The sequence below is a fragment of the Aphelocoma coerulescens genome, chromosome 5 (genome assembly GCF_041296385.1).
Source record: "Aphelocoma coerulescens isolate FSJ_1873_10779 chromosome 5, UR_Acoe_1.0, whole genome shotgun sequence".
NCBI lineage: Eukaryota > Metazoa > Chordata > Aves > Passeriformes > Corvidae > Aphelocoma > Aphelocoma coerulescens.
In genome coordinates, this window is record NC_091019.1 from 30,833,156 (window position 1) to 30,853,167 (window position 20,012).

The window sequence follows — 20,012 nt, forward strand, 5'->3', positions numbered from 1 at the left end:
AATCCAAAAGCTTTTTTGCTAGCATCAGTAATGCTGAAGAGCCTTCCAGGACTGCTCTTCCTTACCAACTGCTATTCTGTTAAATGAGAAACGTGCAGAGCCAATACAGCACTGACTTGTTAGAACATGCAAGGACAAAGATGTGCTCAGCTTTCTATCAGCTGGACTGTGCACTGGCAAGCTGCAGGCAGCAGCACAAGCGAGAGGCTAAAGAGGTGTCTTGGGTGAGTCCACAGAGGGGAAACCTGACTCCCTGTCAAGGCAATATTCCCTTCCCTACACGGTGACCAGAACAAAGCAGTTCTGATCACGTTTCCCAGAAGCCAGGTATTCTGTATTACAGCCTCTTCTGCATCTGGACATGCACAACAGCTGGTCAAGGAGCAGCAACCTGTGGCACAATCCCAATGAGACAGCGAGGCAGACTCGCTCTTACTTTGTCCAGCCAGAGGCAGCGCCCATGGGCGGAAACTCCTCCAAGTTGTTAAGGTTTAGCTGGCTGGGCGGGGATCTGGCAGAAACAAGAGGCACTTCACTTCGCTTCCTTCTCCCTCCACTCCAGGATCCACTGTCACTCTTTCCATCCTCCTCTTCAGCAAGGGAACGCCCCAGATCCCGAGCTACCTGCCGGCCAGAGGCACTGACCGAGCTGCTGCCTTTCCTCCGGCCTCGTCTCACAGGCAGCGCTTCAGGCGTGGCCGTGAGGAAGCTCCCCAAGCTGGCCTTCTGAGATGACCGCTTCTCACCGTGGTGGAGCACAGGGCTGTGCCCAAAGCTCGGGCTGCTGCTGGAGACCACGCTGGGAAAATCACCACAAGGGCTAGACAGGTTTGACCCGGAAAAGGAGGAGGAACCGCTGGAAGCTGCAGCAGGAGAAAAGCTGGTATCTGTGGTGCAGGTGGTCACTGAAGTCCTTTGCGAAAAGAGCTGCACTCGGCTGCTGGTTGCATGGCCTGCCCTCCTTTCTGATCCTGTCCTGTGGCTCCCATGGGCCTTGGAATTAGGAGTCTTAGCAGGAGTAGGGGGTCCATTAGTCAGGATCTGGCTGGTCTGCTCCCTTAAAAAATTCAGCAGAAAAGGCACAAAATCTTTCTGAAGCAAGCTAAGAGATACCAGCTTGTCATGGATGTGGTTCTCCTACGAGAGAAGTGGACAAAGAATTAATATAAAGATGCTACCTGATTCTTTCTGTCCATGTACCCAGACACATTTAAGTAGTAACTATGGGATTTCAAAACACAGTAAAAACCAACATGTCAAAGTAGGTCACTGAAATTCAAGCAACCATAGTGCTGGTCACAGACCTGAAAATTAGCCTACATACAAGCCATTTTGGCACAAGTTTTCAGATGGAGTCATTCGCTTTGGTGTCTGACTGGAAAACAGTGGAACTGTTCCATGGAAACATCAGTAATACTGGCTACAGCCAGGGAGGACTTGGAGCAACTGGCACCCCTAAGTTCAACATTTCAAAAACATCAATACTGAAAGCATCTAATTCTAACAGAAAAATCTAAAATTTGCCATGTCTCTGTGCCCTAGTTCTCTGTGAATGCCACCTGCTCCCACAGAGGGGTGCTGTAACAACAACCGCTAAAGCACTTGGCATTCTGCAGCGCCAAATACAAAGCTGCTTTTCCATTTCAATTAAATAATTTTGCTCCCTTGAGAACTCACAGAGGTCTAAACAGAGACTGTGCAACTTTAAGGTATGTGAATTTTATACTTGAGAAACCTAAACAAAATCCCACCACTGACTCAACACATTTGAAATCTAAACAGGTGGTGATCTTACAAGGGTAAACCTAGACAAAGACAACTTCATGTTACGTGTGCAGTTTAAAGTTTTGTACCCTGGGTAAAAATTCTTTTATTCCTAACACTGCACCGGGTTTGTTTCCTCTCATTAGGATTCAGCAACATTTGCAACAACAGAAGAAGTTCTCCAAGGCAGCAACTTTTTCCTTACTAATATTAAAAGCATTGCATACATACTCCTGTAAAGTTATATTCACAACCCTACTAGATGAAAAGTCAAGAAAGCAAACACTATCTCTGAAGGAGGTTTTCTGCATGAAAGAAGACAGCAAAAGCATGCCCATGACTGGACTCACACAATCCTCAACATCTATACTAAAGATCATATTTGAAAGCGTGAGACCAATTCAGCATCTTGAAGAAGTGTGAGATTCTGACATAGCCTGGATAACAAGCCAAGCAGCCAACAATCAGTGAAAAAGCACAGGTCAGAACATGACTCCCATGAGGTGTCAGAAGACCATCTCCAGCCCAAAAGTGCCATGAGAGCTAGAGCAAGACGTAGCCTAGTGTTTCCTTGGGTGCCCCCCCTGGGATTAGCAAAGGGGCAAAAAGATGATTACAGCCTATGCTATGCATAAGGTCGGGTAGTTTCTCCAGCTTTTCAGAGCACAACCTGTTTTCACTCATCTTTCTCTGTCCAAGCGAACCGAGGTTTGGTTCCTCCACAGCTGGGTAACAGCAACCTGTCAACAGCTGCCAGCTGCAAACTTCCCACTTGCTTTCTCATGCTGAAGCAACTGCGCTGCTCCCAACAGCAAGAGGCAGCAAGAAATTCCCTTCCAAGGGCAAACATTTTGACCTCCACAACCCTCACCAACACAGTGCTAGCTGAGCTGCCAGGATCTCAAACTTCATAACATTGTCGGGTCTGCTTCTGCAAGTCACAGTTGAAGAAATACCACACAACATAAAGTCCCGGTCCATTCTTCCCATACGTTTAGGATGGTGGCAATACCCGACTAACTCATGTCGGTGACACCAGTGAGTTTTGATTTTAGTACTAGGTAACACTCTGCGAGGGGGTCAGGCAGAAGATGTTTTAAATACAAATTGTTTCTCTGTGTGAAATTCTCTATGTGAAATACAAGCACTCCTAATCCATTTACAGTTAGAAATGTTTTTATTTCCACAGGAACACAAATTGTTCATGACAAAACTCAGCCAGCAAGTACCCTCTCCCACCCCGCCAAGATCCTCCTCAAGGTCCAGGCGGGATGAGCATCCAGCCGAGAGGCGCGCTGGCGCCTGCACAGAGCCACCGCCAAGCCCTGGGTGTTGACAGCCTCGTCCTTCTCTCACCGCTACCTTCCCCGACAAAGACGCGGGAAGCGTCACCTCCTCGCGTCTCCGCGCTCCCCCAAGGACACCAGCTGTGCTGTGCTGTGCTGCGCTGCACTGCCCGCCCCTCGCCTCACTCGGCTCTGCGCTGGCACACGGCAGCCCGGGCTCCCGGCGCTTCCCGCGCCAGCGGCCGCGGGGCCCTCCCGCTCCCACCCGGAGCCGCGCGGCGCCACCGCCCGCCAGAGACTGCCCGGCGCCGGCGGCGCTGAGCTGCGGCGGGCTCAGCCCTGAGCATTTTAGCGGGTTTCACACGCCCGCCGGGCAGCTCCCGGCGCAGCTCCCCACCGGCGGCCTCGCCTTCCCGCCGCTGAGCCCAGAGCCCGCCCGCGCCGGGGGCGGTGCCACCGGCTGTTCGACGGGAGCTCGGCCTCAGCCCGCGGCCGCGGAACGGCACCTGACGGGGCCCCGGGCTGACCCACGCGAGCTTCGTCCCTCACAGCAGCGCGGGGCGGACAAACTTTCCCGCACGGCCCCGGCCCGCGGCAGCGAAGGGCGCTGGGGGAGTGGCGCGACTGTGGGCCCGGCCCCGCCGCAGCCACGGCGCTGCGGGAGGGAGGGAGGGAGGGCGAGCAGACAACCCAGCGCGCGTTACCTCAGCTGGGCGGTGGCCGGGGCCGTGCCGGAGCCACCGCACCACGGCGCTGACCGGCACCTCCTCCTGCAGCAGCAGCTCCAAAACCGCCGCCATTCCCGGCGCCGCTCCCGCCGAGCACGCGCACAACCCGCGCCGGGGGCGGGCCCGGCGTGTCCCCCCTTCCCGCGGGGGCGGCGCCGAGCGGGGATTCCCGCCGGGGAGGCGGGCGGGGGCCGCGCCCCCTCCCCATGTCAACACGCGGGGCACGGGGCGCCTGCGCCGGTCCGTGCGCGTCTTTTCCTCTCATGCGCGGTATTTCCTTCCCCAGCAGGGCTCGGGGCCCGGCCTAGCGGCGGCGGCACCCGCGGGCCGGGGCGCAAGGAAGGGCAGCGGTGTCCCCCCCCTCCCCGCGGCTCCTCGCCCGCCCGCCGATACCCGCGGCGGAGGATGGCCGAGGACTCGCCCAAACGGCGCAAGGCGAATTTCAACGAGGCGGAGACGGAGGTGCTGATCGAGCAGGTGCTGAAGCACGAGCAGCTGCTGTTCGCAGCGGGACCCGGCCGCGCCTCCGCGGGCCAGAAGCGGAAGGTGTGGGAGCTGATCCGGCACAAGGTGAACCCGGTGGCCGCCTGCCCCCGCGACGTGGAGGACCTGAAGAAGCGCTGGCGGGACCTGAAGCGCCGCGACCGCAGCAAGCTGTGCCGCCTCTCTCAGGGTTGCGGGCCGCCGGCGCCCCCCGCCCTCGGCCTCCTCCTGGCCCCCGAGGAGCTGCCGCCCACCGCCGCGCCGCCCGCCCGCCGCCAGCGCCGCGCGTACGGCTCCCTGCTGCCCGCCGAGGCCGTGCCCATCGTGGGCGGCATCGACACGCTGGAGCTGCCCGGCGCCGTCGTGGGGGACATGGGTGAGTGCGGGAGCGACCCCTGCGGCGCCGCCCCGGACCCTCCGCCCGGCGTCCCCCCCCGCAGCCGCGGGAGCCCCGGTCTGCGGGAAATCGGCGCTCCCCGCCCGCTGCGTGCGCGCAAGGACCGCGGGGACCGGCCCCGCAGGAACGGTCTGGTTCGGATCCTTGGAAATGCAAAACTATGTGCACGCACGCAGAACTGTGAGGCTTCGTGCTGTAGGTCATAAAAGTGCCTGAGAACAGCCCCCAAGAGTAAAAACCCTGTCTCGTAGCAGATGCTGCCCATCTACGAGGCGTTAGACCCGGTCACCGATTTTCACTATTACAATAGCTATTCTTGCAAGTGCAAACAGCCATGGCAGCACACAGGTCCAGCCAGTACAAAGTGCTGCGAGTACCTAACTTGTATGTGCTGGAGATACTGTCCTAGCGTATTGAAATGATCACCTTCAATACCAAGGGATTCTCACAATCATAGTGTTTCAGCAATGCTCTTAGTGGTTACTGCATGCGCGATAGAGCATGAAATGAGCTTGCAGTGAACTTTGTCTCTGGGATCCTAAAGTTTGGCTTTTGTGGTGGTAAGGGAGCTGTAGTATGCAGATACATGGTTGACTGGTGAATGCATATTTATGGTTTTCTTACCACCTATCGAGGTAATTTGTATTATAAAACCATCAAAGATAACATAGTGTGAATTTGAGTCTTGTTTCAAGGACTAATCTTAGTGCTTAGTGAATGAGAAAATGTGTCACTGACTGCTGAGGTTATGAAGTTTCTCACAGGCTTTACTTTGCTTTTCTTCCCCCCACCCCCCCTCTTCTAGGGTTTAATGGCAATCCTGGCCCATCTCATCAATCCAGTCTTGAGCAGATGAACCTCAAAGAAGAAATAGTAGTGAAGGTGGTAGAGCCAGAAGAAAGCTCTGAGGACATGGTAGTGGTTCCACCTAATCAAGAAAAACTGCCTTTTCTGGGGACATCAGGTGGCGGTTCCTCAGGGAAAGTAAAAGCCAAAACAAAAGGCAGGTCCCAGGCAGACCAAAACAAAATGACTGAAGAGGACCTACTGCAGATTCAGCAGACCCAAATACAGGTGATCCAGTCTGGCTTTGACAGTGTCAACCACAATCTTCGACTGCTGCAGCAAGGCATGCAAGATCTGAGTAACAGCATCAGCATCATGGCACATACGCTTGTTGCTATCAAAAACGTCTATGTGAAAAACAACACTGGCCCAACCACACATGCCACTGCATCTACTCAGACCACAGCTGGGTACCTGAGCCCAGGATCGCCCCAGCTCTCCCCTGCTAAGGACAGAGGTAGAGCACAGGTGGCTGGAAGCAGCAGCAGAAGCAGCAGCTGCAGCTCCAGCTCCATGTCACAAGAACCAGGTCCTTCCGAGTTTCCTAGGCCCCCCCTGAGAAGCATTAAGAAAGAACATCCAAATGGCTGCTACTACTTCTGCTTTGCAGATGTGTAAAAACTTGAATATATGTAAAGTGACTATGTTGTTGGGTGCTATTGTATGTTCTGCTCCGGCCTGTGACTTTGAAGGAGCAAAGTGGACTTGCCTCCCATGTTTTTCCCAGTGGGAAACATTTTGCTATAGGTGGCATTAAACACTAATTACCAGTCTCAGTTAACTCTGTTGCTGTTGGCTAATAAATTTCTTCTCTTTTCTTTATTCTCTTAAAAAACCAAACATTTATTTTGATTAAGACTTTTGTCTGTATCGTCCTTTGTTTAATGTCACCTTTTGAAAAATAAAAGGCATGACAGCGGGGTAAAAAAGTAACATTATGGTTACTGACCACCAGGAGCTGTCTTACACAAGTCACCTGGTTCTTGGATTAAACAAACCTCAGAAGTAGCTGGTTTTTTAAGTACTTCCCTTTTCTAATAATGTTGAGGGTGTTTGCTTGGTTGTTGTTGCTGAGTTTTTTTTAAGTCTGAGCTGTGCAAGGCATCACAGGAGGAGTTTGAGGTACTTGCTTATTCTAGGAATGGTTTAGGATTGAGGCATCCATGAGTGTCCTCCTCAGAATTCATACAGCATTGTTCCACTTGGCTGTTGTTCATTCCCACTTTATCAAATGCACCTTCTCTTCAAAGACATTTTGTTTTACTGCACTAGCAGGGGAGCCTCTTTTTTGTCACATGGTTAAAATAGAGAAATATAGCAAAAATGAGGAATTGATGAGTGATGCCTGTTTCTGACATATAGGTTATATGTAGGCTGTATCTTTATCTGATTCTGTAAGCCTTATGGAATCGATATCATGCTATTTGAAATACAGAGAGCAAAAAGCTTTGTATTATTTTACATTAAATGGAAGTTAGATTTGCTGTTAAATTACAGGAGGCAGGGGCTCACTTCATTCCAGACAAATTATCTTGCATAGTTTAGGAAGATTTCATCTTCATTTCCTTTCTTGTAACTATATACCCAAGGAAGAAGAAAGATGAAGAAGAGTTGGAGCAAAATGCAACCTGGTGTCAACTCTGAAACAAGCAAAAATCATTTTATCTTCATGCCAAAATTTTGCATTTAGTTAGGGGAAAACTATTGTCACTGGCACTATTTTAAGATGTTTCAGGGTTATATATTAGAGCCAATCTACTTTGCACCATTCAGAAGTAGCAGAGGTGCAATGTTCTTATATCTGGCGTCCGTACTAGAGGGCAAACAAAAACACTCTCACCTGAAATTTTGTCCAATGCCTTGAAAAATCATACAGGTTCTCTTCTTAAGCATTTATGTTCAATATTAAAAAAATTCTACAGATAAATTTGGACTATAGCAATGGGTAGCTACCTCTAGTGTTACAGTCAGTTTGCACAAGCATTCCTGGTGCAGGAAGTTAGCAAATACAAATAACAGAGAATCACAATTAAATTGTCCCTCTCCTAGAAGCATAAGAATATGTAATTGTAGAATAAGATATGCCATTTTTGCTGTCAGCTTTGACTGAACTCTACCGTATGAAAATGTGCATATAAGTACTTCATTTCTGCCCTTACACCATTTTGGTGTACTGATTTAACTCACTTGCACTTCAACAACCAACCACTGCTGCCTACTATAATGTGAATACAGGGTAATCAGTTGTTACCAAGTGTTTCCTTTCAGTATCACAGATGGAGTAAGGTATGCAAATATCTCACAAAAATAAAATGTATGCACGTACCGCACAATGTTAATTGGGATTAATGCCTTGAAGAAGAGAAAGTTCTCTTTTCCAGGTTTGCCTTAACAGAAGGAGATGGTATGGGTAACAGGTATTAATAAATTGCTGAGTTTAAGAATGGCAAAGAATTAATCCTTCTAAATCAGATTTTTGAGTCTATGTTGTTAAAAGCTTTCCAGATTAACCTGTTGGAAGCATTATTTCTCCCCCATCAGTATGGATGGGCTCTCTTGAGCAGGGTTTTCTGTATTTTGTTTTCATGGACAAAGAAGCTAATTCATGCTACCATGACATTCCATGTGGATTAGCAAATGTGATCTATCTGGTCCTTCTGGGCAGCAGTTTGAGCTTGTCCAGGTTGCAACAGGCAGTTCTTACCTTTCTTTTGATGTTTCAATTCTTTTTGCAATGGTTAATTTTTGAATTTCACCTACTACAGCATTTCCTGGGAGAGTTGACTTGTGTCTGCTTTCTCATGTTCCAGTACTGATTTACGTGAGAGGCAGCTACAGTGTGAGTAGAGAAGTGCAGCAAGATCCTACGAGCAGAAGGGGCAGATTGGATCTCCTGTATGAATGAAGACAAGCCAGGCAATGCTAAACGGCACTGTGGTGGTCAGACAACAACCAGACCTCAACATCAATCTGCCACAGCATGTTTGTTCTGATCTTCCTCTTTCCCTGTATTTCAGTTGTACCACTGAAGTATATTGGAGCCAGATCAAAATCACTCTTCCACTTCTGATACACTCTAGATTTACTATTTTAAACAAGGAAAGAAACTGAGCTACCTCTCATCACTACAGAGTGGGCAAAATTGTTATTTTCATCTTCAAATTAATACAGTTGGTTGCGATTTCTTTACACACCCTTTCTGTGATTAAATGACGGTTCTGTTGGGAGCACTGAAATCACACGCACCATCCAGAAGCCATGCCATTAAGTTTCTGGCTGCTCTTAACAGAAGGTGAAACATAATTTTCTTGGACTGTTACTGAATAAATGAATTCCCAATTTGTTTCCTCTCCTTTGAAGCTACCTAAGCTATTTGTACAAATGACAAGAGCAAATGACCTGGTCATGAAGCTTAATGAAAATACTGCCAATGATTTGAACAAAGGCAAGCTGGATTTTAATTTGCCTGAATGCAAGGCATAACAGCGCTAATACTGAGAAAGAGATCCAGGGAATTTTCTCCAAATCTTCTGGACTTCCCTAAAAAACTTGTCCTGCTGTGCAAAGTGGAGGCAGTATTTTCTGGTAGCATAGGACTAAGACATTCAGGCCCACAAACTACAAATATAAATTGTGGTGATTTTACACTCTACTTATGCCTAGTTTTACTAGAAAGAGAAATAAAAGGTTATTGGAGGAAACTAGAGCAACTGGTAGCTTAACATTGCATTTTCTCCATAGCACTCAGATTCGGTAAAAACTTCCATTCATTCATTTCTCTGCTATCTGCTGCTTAAGTTTATTGTACAGAGGGAGACAAGTCTCCTCAAGAGGCTGTAAAAGCTCAGTGACTACATCCAGACAGCTGATTATCCCCAAAAGAGGTCAATTATAGTGGCCTCTGACTAAATAAAAAACTACAATTTTGAACAGAAAAATGCCATCAGCAGCTGGCTTTTCAGGACCACCATATTGTTACTTAAATTGATGTGATCTGGCTGTGTCAATCATTTATTGTTTAGACGAATACAGACAGAAGGGGTAAGAACAAATAGTCAGGTTTCTGAGGGGGCCCACTTGGGTTTTTCTGTTGTTACTAATGTACAACACATGAACCTACTAAATAAGATAAACTTCCATTGATCCAATCATTCCAATTTGCAATATGAACATCTGATTCACGTTGCAATAGTACCAACATACGCTTGCTTTTTACTTTCCTGAAACAGAGAAAAAAATTATCACTGCCAAAGCACTTTATCCATTTAAATTACAGGGTTGCAATAGTAAAAAGTGATGAAAAATATTTCATCTAAAGCTTTATAAGTTAATGAATCATTATACAAACACAATCAAGAATTGAAGTTTTGCATGCGGAATGAATATTTTATTTAGAACCAGTTTATAAAAATAAAATACAAAATAATTTGAAAACAAAACTTAAACATTGTACAAAGCCTTGATATGGTACAAATGAGAAAATAAATAATTACAACTTTATGTACAAATGACCATTACAAGGGCATTAACTCTTTATGCTCTTGGGTGCCTGAGCAAACTTAAATGAAAAGAATGGCTTAGAAGATTTCCAAGGAGGGGAAGAGAACTGCAATTACTGAGCAAGAGAATTTGAAGGACTCAACATTTGTCTTCCTCAATGGTAAAAAACGATCTTGGAACTACTTTCCACTTAATTTAATCATGCTGCAGACTTTGCTATTGAATACTTGATTTCTTATGGGGTCACAACATTGTATTTTTAATTAATACACAGATTTAATTCTTTGTGGTATTGCCCAGAGAGTTCAGATTAGCAGCCATTGGTTGGCCACTTCAAAAAGTCAGTACTTGTCTGAAGCCATTGCTGGTGATTTCCTTAATTTACTAGTTTGGATATTCAGAGGAAAGCATTTGAAAATTGGCATCTGTTAGCACAAGCACTGCAACTTGAGTCTGGGCTGACTCTATAGAAAAAGTTAAAACCTGGGGAACAATTTCCAATCTTGCTTTCTAGCCAATGAAAGTAAAGAGGATGCAGAGAAGGCTGCTTGGCAACAAATCCAGATCTCCAGTCAGAGGAAGAAGCTGTGAAATTGCCAAAAAAATCCTACTTCACTTTGTGTCAAACCTTTATGACCTTGCCTGCCATGCAGCAGATACAGGTTTAAAAGGATTTGAAGCCAGGCAGACCAAACTAATTACACTGCATCTTTTGCAGCAAGCTGTTCTGCTGTTACCATAGGTCCTTTACATAAAAGGTCAAAGATCAAGTGATCTCAAAACAAACCTCAAATTAATTCCAGCTGAATTCCCACTGACACTTGTGGATGATCAGGACCTCACATGAGTAGCCCACTTGTGGTATTGTTTTAGAAGAAACACATTGTACTCTTGGCCAAAGCTGGCTCTCAACAGTAATTCTGACAGAAAAGGAGAGATCCAGAGGCATGTCATGTCATAATACTAACAATAAAAAAAACAGCATTTTCCAATTTAAAATACAGCAACTGCAAATTTGATACTTATAGAGTGAGTTTATCCTTTCAGTCCCTGATCAGGTGAAAGAGCCTTAACAAAACAGGACCCTATACTAACTTTAATGGAGTTTCACCTGCACAAGAACAGCAAGAACTCTCATGGATCCAAGCTCTTCATGTAGAGAAGAAACAGAAGCATAGCATTTGGGTTTGTCATTATTACTGTTGAGAGAGAATATGTTATCATCAATGGAGAGTAAAATCAGCCTACCTGTTCAAACCTGGATGGCGAGAGTCATTGCAAAGTTAATACATAAGTCTTTGAAACAATGGACTCCTGAACATTTTTCCTTAAAAAACCCAACCAAACAAAACCCCCCTTGAAGATGGATATTTAAAAGCCTGATTATTTAAACCACATGAAAATGAGTGATAAAAACTTTTTGCCATTTGATAATATCTTAAGATAATTCCTGACAATTATTATATAATCCAGGCTGACTTTATATAATAATGTCTCTTTCACAAATATTATGTGCAGGGAAAAGGAAGACTGGCTTCAAGCAGACAGGTGAGGTATTCTTATGTGAGGTGCATGTTTATGAAATTTGATTAGCTAAAAAATGTATGACCTATGCCTGTGTACTGCATGTAGTCAAAACATTGAACCTCACTCCGTTTTACCAGCATTCCTGGTAACCAAAAATTGTACTAATTAAAACCAAAGGCATTTGAGCCAAAAGCAAAACAGCAAACAAACTCCTTCAGTTCACTGCTTACTTGATTAGCTAAAAGAAGTAGAACAAAAATATTATGTCCTGTTCTATAAATTTCAGAAAGAGGAATCATAGAATCATCAAGGTTGGAAAACATCCCCAAGATCCAAGTTCAACTGCTAACCTAGCACTGCCATGTTCACCATCCAATGAGCACCCAAAGTTTTTACCAGTTGAAGAAAGGAATCATGGATAAACATCAGGGCCTTTATTTATCCAGCTGACAGTTCTCTGACCATCCCCAAAAGTGGAAAAGCATACAGAGAATGTACCATAGGAATCATGGTATTAACCAAAGCAGACCCTGACTTACCGAGAATGACAAGACACACATGGCTCTCGTCACCTCACAGGACCAGTCCTGCATTAAAAAATCCATATATTATAGGCCTATAATGAGAAAGAGTTTGACTTTGAGCTCTCTTATTCTCCTATTCCTTGTCAGAAGATTACTCTCTCATTTAACATATATATATAAATTGGAGGCACATATTGTTGGTTTTCCATTAGACCCTTTTAAGAAATTGGAATGATCACATTCTTCTCACCAGAATTTATGCCTCTTAGTGTTCCATAAAAATGTTCAATTCATTATGGAAAAATTCTGTTTACAGGAAAGACTGTACTGTAAGTCTGGCTTTATCTACATTCTCATTAAAGAGAAAAAGAAAAAAAATTTTAGGAGCATTACAGTCAACCATTGCATAAACGTTACTGCAATAAGAAGGACTTACAGGAATTTTGCCCACGTAGGACTACAGGATCAGGCCTTGTAATATGAAAAAGACACAGAATCAGAATTAGGGCACAGGAAAATTGCAGCAGATGAAGAGGAGACCAGAGTAAATCAAAGCAAAACAGGCTTTGGCTCGCTCTGGCAAATGAATTCCAGTAAACAGGATGGAATAGCTGAGACTCTTCTTATCTATATGTATATACACACATATGTATGTATGTATATATATATTTCTATATAATATACAATATCTATATAAGTGTATATGTAGATACACTTATGTACAAATGTGTATTTATATATATATATAAAATCAAAATTATGTGTTTTCCCAGCTATAGTTAATACCATAATACTACACACCATAGATGATAGAGCTCCTGCAAGTCTTTTTCAGATGAAAAATATTTCAAGCTATTTTTAAATATATAGGACCAAATCCTCCCTTATACATCAAGACTGTTTAGTGAGGTATGCAAGAAAGCTTGATCTCAAACATGCAGACTTCAAGGTATGAATATGTCCAGATTTTCCAAGACAGGATGTGGCTGGTGGCTGTAATGAATGCCTTGTGTCACTCTGCAGGGGTTTGCCTCCTGTATAATTATATGTAACTAGCAGTTAAGACCTCATATTGCTCCTGCCTTTGAGCAGTGATGTTTTCTACACTTACTGATCCCGCTCAAGCAGTAGATGGGTGCCTAGCATCATACAACTTGCCAACATTGCTCTACTGTATCACACCTTCTATTACTCTAGCAGGGTTTTACCTAAGTAGTAATTGGTATTTGTAATTAATAAAGAGGTTAATTAATATTGACTTTTGAGACTGAAACTTAGATTGATTTTACCATGCAATATTGTAGCACAAAAGTCTGTGTGAAATGTTTGGTGATTTCAAGTTTTATTTTAGTTTAAAGGCTTCATGCCTTAGTTTCTCTAAAAAATGCTCCAAAGTGCTGGCCACAACACAGAATACACCGTAAGGAGGAATTGAGCGTGCAGTATCTGCACCTGCTACATGTCATGGCTCCATTGCACTGCCCTCCAAAGAAATGAGGGCTTGAAGAAGACAAAGTAACAGCTCCTTGAATTTTATTATTTCCCAGCTAATATTCCTATATAAGCTGCTGTGGGCTATGCAGAGTAACTATAGCCATTTTGTACAATGGAGAAAAATCTTCCCCGTCCCTGAAAATGTGTTGCAGATAACCTGCCATAAACCATTCACACACACACTCTGCACAAGGGCCACACACATGTACATTGATGTTTTTCTGCAGAGCCAGTTTCACATTCAAATACTGAAGCTTACAGAGTCCTTAATAATTATATAGGCCCTCTAGAAATATTAAGCTAATATTTATGTATGAGTTGATCAGCTGACCATTACGTAGTAACATTAACTGATTGCTATGTTAGACTATAGTAAGCAATTCTGTAAACTTTTGGGAGAAGGGCATCAAGCAACAAAAAACTCAAGAAGAGCAGGTAGTTCAAGATAAGTTATTCACAATTGCTCCTCCATTCATATCTTCATGATTTTCTCCTTAGATCCTGTTGAATCCACAGCAAAAAAGCAACTGGGGGTATGCAGTCCTTTTACCTTTTTCGTCACCAAAAGAAGCCTGTGTCATCAATCACAACTGATTTCTCTTTTTCTTTTTGGCATAGTTTACTATTTTTACATTGGCAAGTAGTTCAAGTACAAGTGAATTTCTACAGCATTGGTTTACTTTACATAGTAATGTCTAACAATGGACAAGCCTGTACTTTGAAGACAACATAAAATAGGTGTTATATTCTTTCTCACCTGCAAAGCAGTTATCTGTTTCTGGATCCTGTTACACTAGAGAGAAAATATAAACACCTCAACTTCAGCATTTTCAGGCAAGGATGCATAAAGTTGGTACTTACTAAAACTGACAATGTAATGTAGGAATAAACTTACACGACCATAATAAATGCTTTTCAGAAATAAGGAAAAATAATCATGGGCTGCCACACCACCTTAACAAATAATTCCAGCAAGTGCCCAGGACAAAAACATCACAATATGACCAAGTTCTTTTTTATGGTATACCATAAGGAAACATGTAGAAAACAGGAAGGAAAAGATGGAATTTGTTGTTGTCACATTCATCTGTTAGGTATTCATAGACTGTCACTGTTCCTATATGACAAGTATTCACAATTAAGAACTCACATTATGAAATAAAAATGAGTAATCACAAGACTTATTTGTAATAAAAAATAAAAATACCTTTTGAGTCTTTGTTCTTGTCCCATATGCAAATGTGCACATGAAATTAGAAATTAAAAAAAAAAACAAGCTGCAAGACAAAACATTGGCTGGTTGAGAAATCAGCAGTCCTTCAATTCTGTACCAAGGTATAAAGGCTATTAGAATTTGTGCATTCCAGATTTTTTTGGCAGGGGAGAATAGAAGAGGTAACTATAGGGGAACTAACAGAAAGGGAACTGAATTATTTGTGGTCCATAAATTACAAATCAAAAATGAGAAAGAATGAGTTTATATAACCATATACATGTATGTATATATAAATATTTATATTATATAATTTACCATGAGGACATGCAATTATTGGTATAGCACCTATTGTACAATATAATACAAAGGAATAGGACTTTCCAATGGTACAGTTTCTTCAGAAAAAGCAGGTATACCCTACCTATTGCATTCATCTGTAGTGCTTGAAACCTGAATGAAATTAAGGTTCCACACTGTGCTACATTACATATGGGAAACAATATACATAGTCATAGTAAGAAAAGAAAAAAAAAATCAACATAGTCTGACAGCAAGTGAAATTCAGTGCAGCTCTAGGGCAGCTTTAATGCAGCATTAGAATGTGTTAGCTCAGAGACAAAATATTCCCTTTTTAATCCAAAGGTATTCATTTGGCAGAGGTTAAATAAAAAAGCACAGATGCTGGCTGGAGAGGCATATGACTACAGCAAGCAGATCAGAAATTGACAAGTCTCCTATGCATCCAGAGTTCCCACAACAGGAATCATTAGGGAGAGCTGGCTGCATCTTTCTCAGGCTTGCGTTCTTGCGTGTCCCTATTCTGACCCACTGTGCTTTTCTGAATATAGCAAAAGGTGCCGTACCCGTTCATTCCCTACAGAGTTCCTGCAGAGCACAAGATGTTACTAAGTAACTACCTAATAAAGTTGGAGGAATTACACACCATGGACTTTACTGAGAGTCAACAAAGCTTGGCTATCAAAAACACATTTGGGAAACAGAATGACAAGAATCCAATATAAAAAATATCTTAGATTTCTTTCAGTATATTTTGCTTTGATGATTAATATTCTTACCCAGATTTTGTAAGAGTGTTAAGTATATTTCTGTCACCTCTAACCTATCAAGTTCACAAAGTAGACAATCTTCTCATCTGTTTCATCTTTCATGATTTTAGAAAACAAATGACCGAAGAAACAAATCTTGATTGGTAATCTGCTCTGCATTGTAAGATCTGTGGTTTAAGTGATCCATAACTAATGGAAAAAGAAAAGTCAGCAATAACAAAGGTCTTTCTTCAGCTGAATTAAGGGGGGTAAAGAAAGGTTCTTACTTTCTAACTTACACTGCACTTTATGGTAAATCTGCAACATCCAGTGAAGTTCTTCCAAATCCTACCAGATGTGGTTTGAAGAACCCCACCATGACTCCCAAAACTCTGTATGATATAGAACTGAGAATTAGCTTCTTGGATCCTAATTACTACTAAACAGATTTGTGAGTAATATAGGTACAAAACCATCTTGTCAAATGCTAGTATTATTTTTTTTCATTTCATCAGTGTCAAGAAGGGGCAAGGTATATGATACTTAGGTAAAAAACCTGTGCCATGATACATAGGGGACAAAATGAGCACTCAGGGACTCAAAGGTGAGTGCAGCTCAAAATGGACGAAATTTATAAGATAGAAATATCATCTTCTAAACTGTGCTTTTTTAAAACTGCAAAGAAATGCCTGAGCATACTTATCTCCCGAGTGGTGACGTCATTTTGGGAATAACCATTTCAGGTTTTCTTACATACTCTTTGAGTATGTAAGGCCTTAAATAATTATGCCAAATCTTCTAACTAGAGAAACTAAACACATTGAGATTAATACAGTTTTAAAACACTCACCTTTAAGATACCTTTTTTACCCTAAATACATTGCACCTCTTTGACTACCCAGTCATTCCTATCCTGGCCTCTACTTCCTGTCTTGCGGATCTGCTTGCTGCCTGCTCTAAGGCAAAGCCTGGCCACTTATTTACACAGAATGCTTTCTCATGAATAGTTTACAATGGCTACTTTCTTTAAAATGTGCGGATTCAACACTTTTTTTTTTTAATATACTTTTTTGATTATTTTTTTAAATACACAGTACACAGACACAACATGCATCAGATTTAGGAGGAGACTTTATACCTGTCAAGGCCCAGTTCCTATCTGCTAAGCTTAGTAGTTGATTTGCTCTTTCCTGTGGAAGTCTTAGTGTTTGGGGAATGGTGGAAAGAACTGCCAGATCCTTTCAGACCATTCTTGCTTGGTTTGTTGCAGCAATGCTCTTGTTGGCAGGATCTCCTAGAAGATGAGGAGCCTGAATGGCTAGGAGGTGATTTACTCCTCCCAAGATGTGGGGATGAACTCCTCGGATCGTGATGAGATCTCCCAGCCCGGGATGGAGAAGAACTGGCAGTACGGGGTAAAGAAGAGCTCCTAGGGGAGGCACTGGGACTGCGGCGGGGGATGACAGGGCTCTTGGGTGGTGTTTTTGGACTATGTGGAGATCCTGGACTCTTACACTGGGTAGAACTCCTTGGTCTTTGAGATCCATTTTGTAGGATTTGAGCCAGACGAGAGATAAGATCTGAGTCCGAGCTGCTACTGCCTAGGACTCTGTATCTGCGCAACCTTAAGAAGAAACAAAGAAAGATTATTTCTATTTCCACTTATTCACTAAAGTTCAAATAGAAACTCTGTGTCACTAGAAACTAAGGAGGAGCTTGCATAGCAGAACAGATACGTGAAGCCGAACTTTCCCATCAGGTAGAGGTGTTTGGATCTAGGCTTTGGCTTCTGTGTTGTTCAGATCAACACAGTATTTATATTTACATAAACTCACTTACATAAACCGCCTCAATGTTTACAGGATAACTGGAATTTCCTGGTAGCATTGGAAGAAGTGCACTGAAGAGCAGTGCTGTTGCTTCAGAGGGGTACATCCATTCCTGCACACCATCAGTACACTCCCATACACAATTTTAAGGAATGACAAGGCCCACTGCAACTTCCTTCCAAGGATTTTGCGCTACTGTATCAAAATTATCCTTATCTTGGAAATGTAGACACTGAAGAAACTAGATTGTGGTTGTCTACATGAAGATGTGGCAAAGGGGAGGTCTTCTAGAATTCACTCTGCCCTCCTTTAATTAGTTGGTTTACTTAGCCATGATATAAGCATAGCTAATTGACTCAATGTTGATGGCTGGAATCTCCAAATATTTACAATGTCTACATTAAGAACAGATTAATTTTCAAGGGGGCTGAATACAACAGATCCTAAAAATTTCTATGGGTTTTTTAAATAACCAGCAGTTCTGGAAAAGTGACCCCTCTTTTAAAAATTGTGTAAAGATTTAGTTATAGATTTTCAGGTTTCAAAATATTGAATACACATCTATTGGTGTATTAGTTTTAACAGTGAACCAGGCTCATTGTGTAACAGCTTCTTTTCATTCATTCTCCAACAATGTAAGGTTTCTCAGAGAATTGAAGCCCAGCATTTTTTTAAAAATTAGTTAAAGGATGGAACTTCTACAGGATTACATCCTGCACAGTAACTGCAGTCTAGCTCAAATTCATTTTCAACCTAAAAATCTATTTCCATTTTCTCTGCATTACCTAGCTTCTACCCCGGGTCTTGTAGGCGGTTTTCCTGGGGGTGGCCGAGGAAAGAACTGAGCTGAACTTGAACCGGTGACTTGATCAGTGGTTGCCCAAGACACTGGCCTTGGAATCTTGCTTTTTCTGGACTGAGGGCTGCTTGGAGATAAAGAGCTATCTTCATTCTGCTTGCTGAAATGGGAGTCCAGTGTCAATCTAGAAAACGAAGCTAAGACATCATCCTCAGAAAACGGTACTGGAGCAGTAGCCATTTTTTCCTCCAGTGACTTATCAGAGGCACTTGAGAGGTCACCAAGGAAAGATTTGAGCTGTCTCTTTTCCATAAGTAATTTGACCAAGTCTGTCTGATGGGCCTTTTTTAGAAGAAGCTTTTCCTTTGCGGAAACAGAAGAGGAATCTGATATTGAGTCTATCTCTTGTGCTAAAACTGGGATTCGGCTCTGCCTAAATACAAAAGGAGATTTAACTGAGTCCCTCTTAGATCGGTAAGAATTCTCATTTTCTGAAATGCAGTGGAATAACTCTCCATTTCTGGGAGCATTTTTCTCTTTTTTATTCTCCTGCTGCAAAAAAGTAGTAAGGGCCACTTGGTGGCATTTCAAGTTTTGGCTATGGACTTCTTCCTTATCAGAATGAAAACCATTTTCCTGAATGGTTGCTATTTTACTTGCCTGTCTATTGCCATGTGTGTTATTAAGTCTTGAAGGAGACAATTCTGATGTTTTAGGTGCTATTGACTTCAGAACATCATCCTGATTTTGCAACAAACAGACAGGCCTCAACTTTGATTCTTGAGCTGCTTCAGTATTTGTTAGAGGTTCTTCCTCTGCAGATTTTGAGTTTCCTGGCAAAGAAGAATTCTGTTCTTTGTTTAGCATTTCAATGGCATCCTCAGAAACCACTGGAAGCCCTTCTTCCTCAGCTTCCTCCACAGCAATATTTCCAAGTTCTTTCTCTTCCTGTATCCCACTCTGTTCAGGTAGGTCCTTTTGGCCACAGTCCAAGACACTGACAGATTCTTTGACAAGTCCTTCCCTGTCAAGCACCTCTTGGCTAATACTAAGTATCAAATTTGGTCTGCTGGCACTAGCTGGAAGTGCATCTTCTGTCCCAACCAAACCTGGCAAACTTTCCTTTGGAGAGGTAAGTTCCACAGTGTGTTCCATAGACTGACCATCCTGCTCTCTTCTCTCTAGCTGCTGGCCATAGTGAAAGCTCTCTGAAGCAGACTGCGTGGATGCCACTGAAGGTCTGGGTATTGTTATCTGCATTGGAAAATTAAAGAAAAAGGTAAGAAACTCAGGAATGTTATACAAGTAACATCTTTTAAACAGCAGCTTTGGTTGCATGTCTTCAAGATACATTGTATAATGATTCCTATGAATCACAATGTTCAAATAATACCTAACTTCATAACATACACATAGATAACTAGAAAAAAAATAGTCTATCATCCCAAGACAGAAATATGTAACAGGTAAAACAAACACAATGTCAGTGAAAAACGTTGCAGTTACCAAGAAATGAGATCCAACCTAATGGGCAGATTTTTATTTATTTTACTTTAGTTTGAATACCCTTAGA

The 20,012-nt window shown here is 42.9% G+C and overlaps 3 protein-coding genes across 9 annotated transcripts in view; 1 reads left to right on the forward strand and 2 right to left on the reverse strand.

Moving 5' to 3' along the window:
- The window catches only part of CDAN1 (codanin 1), a 33,682-nt gene extending 29,832 nt beyond the window's left edge, over positions 1–3,850 (reverse strand). For all 3 annotated transcript variants that reach the window (XR_011151382.1, XM_069017445.1, XM_069017446.1), the window contains exons 1-2: positions 3,755–3,850; positions 437–1,137 (exon numbers count right to left, since the gene is read on the reverse strand). Coding sequence is in view for 2 of the 3 variants with exons in the window: in XM_069017445.1 (XP_068873546.1) it covers positions 437–1,137; positions 3,755–3,850 (797 nt within the window). In the remaining variant the exon portion in view is untranslated. The remainder of the gene's footprint in view (positions 1–436; positions 1,138–3,754) is intronic.
- LOC138112056 (serine/arginine repetitive matrix protein 1-like) lies at positions 362–8,828 on the forward strand. The gene is made up of 3 exons (XM_069018744.1): positions 362–700; positions 3,104–4,637; positions 5,464–8,828. The coding sequence occupies exons 1-3, from the start codon at positions 362–364 to the stop codon at positions 6,120–6,122; spliced, it is 2,532 nt and encodes an 843-aa protein (XP_068874845.1). The 3' UTR covers positions 6,123–8,828.
- Positions 8,829–9,883: 1,055 nt separating this feature from the next.
- Positions 9,884–20,012, reverse strand: part of TTBK2 (tau tubulin kinase 2) — an 83,119-nt gene continuing 72,990 nt past the window's right edge. For 4 of the 5 annotated variants that reach the window (XM_069017452.1, XM_069017449.1, XM_069017451.1 and 1 more), the window contains 2 exons: positions 18,426–19,693; positions 9,884–17,435 (listed from right to left, as the gene is read on the reverse strand). In XM_069017452.1, coding sequence (XP_068873553.1) covers positions 16,967–17,435; positions 18,426–19,693 — 1,737 coding nt within the window. In that variant the 3' untranslated portion in view covers positions 9,884–16,966. The remainder of the gene's footprint in view (positions 17,436–18,425; positions 19,694–20,012) is intronic. The other variant, XR_011151383.1, reaches the window with a different exon arrangement.

Coding starts and splice junctions, on each gene's coding strand:
- LOC138112056 (XM_069018744.1), top strand. CDS start 362: ATGCACAACAGCTGGTCAAGGAGCAGCAACCTGTGGCACAATCCCAAT. Junction 701..3,103: donor GCAGCGCTTCAGGCGTGGCC/GTGAGGAAGCTC, acceptor GGGTGTTGACAG/CCTCGTCCTTCTCTCACCGC. Junction 4,638..5,463: donor CGCCGTCGTGGGGGACATGG/GTGAGTGCGGGA, acceptor CCCCTCTTCTAG/GGTTTAATGGCAATCCTGGC.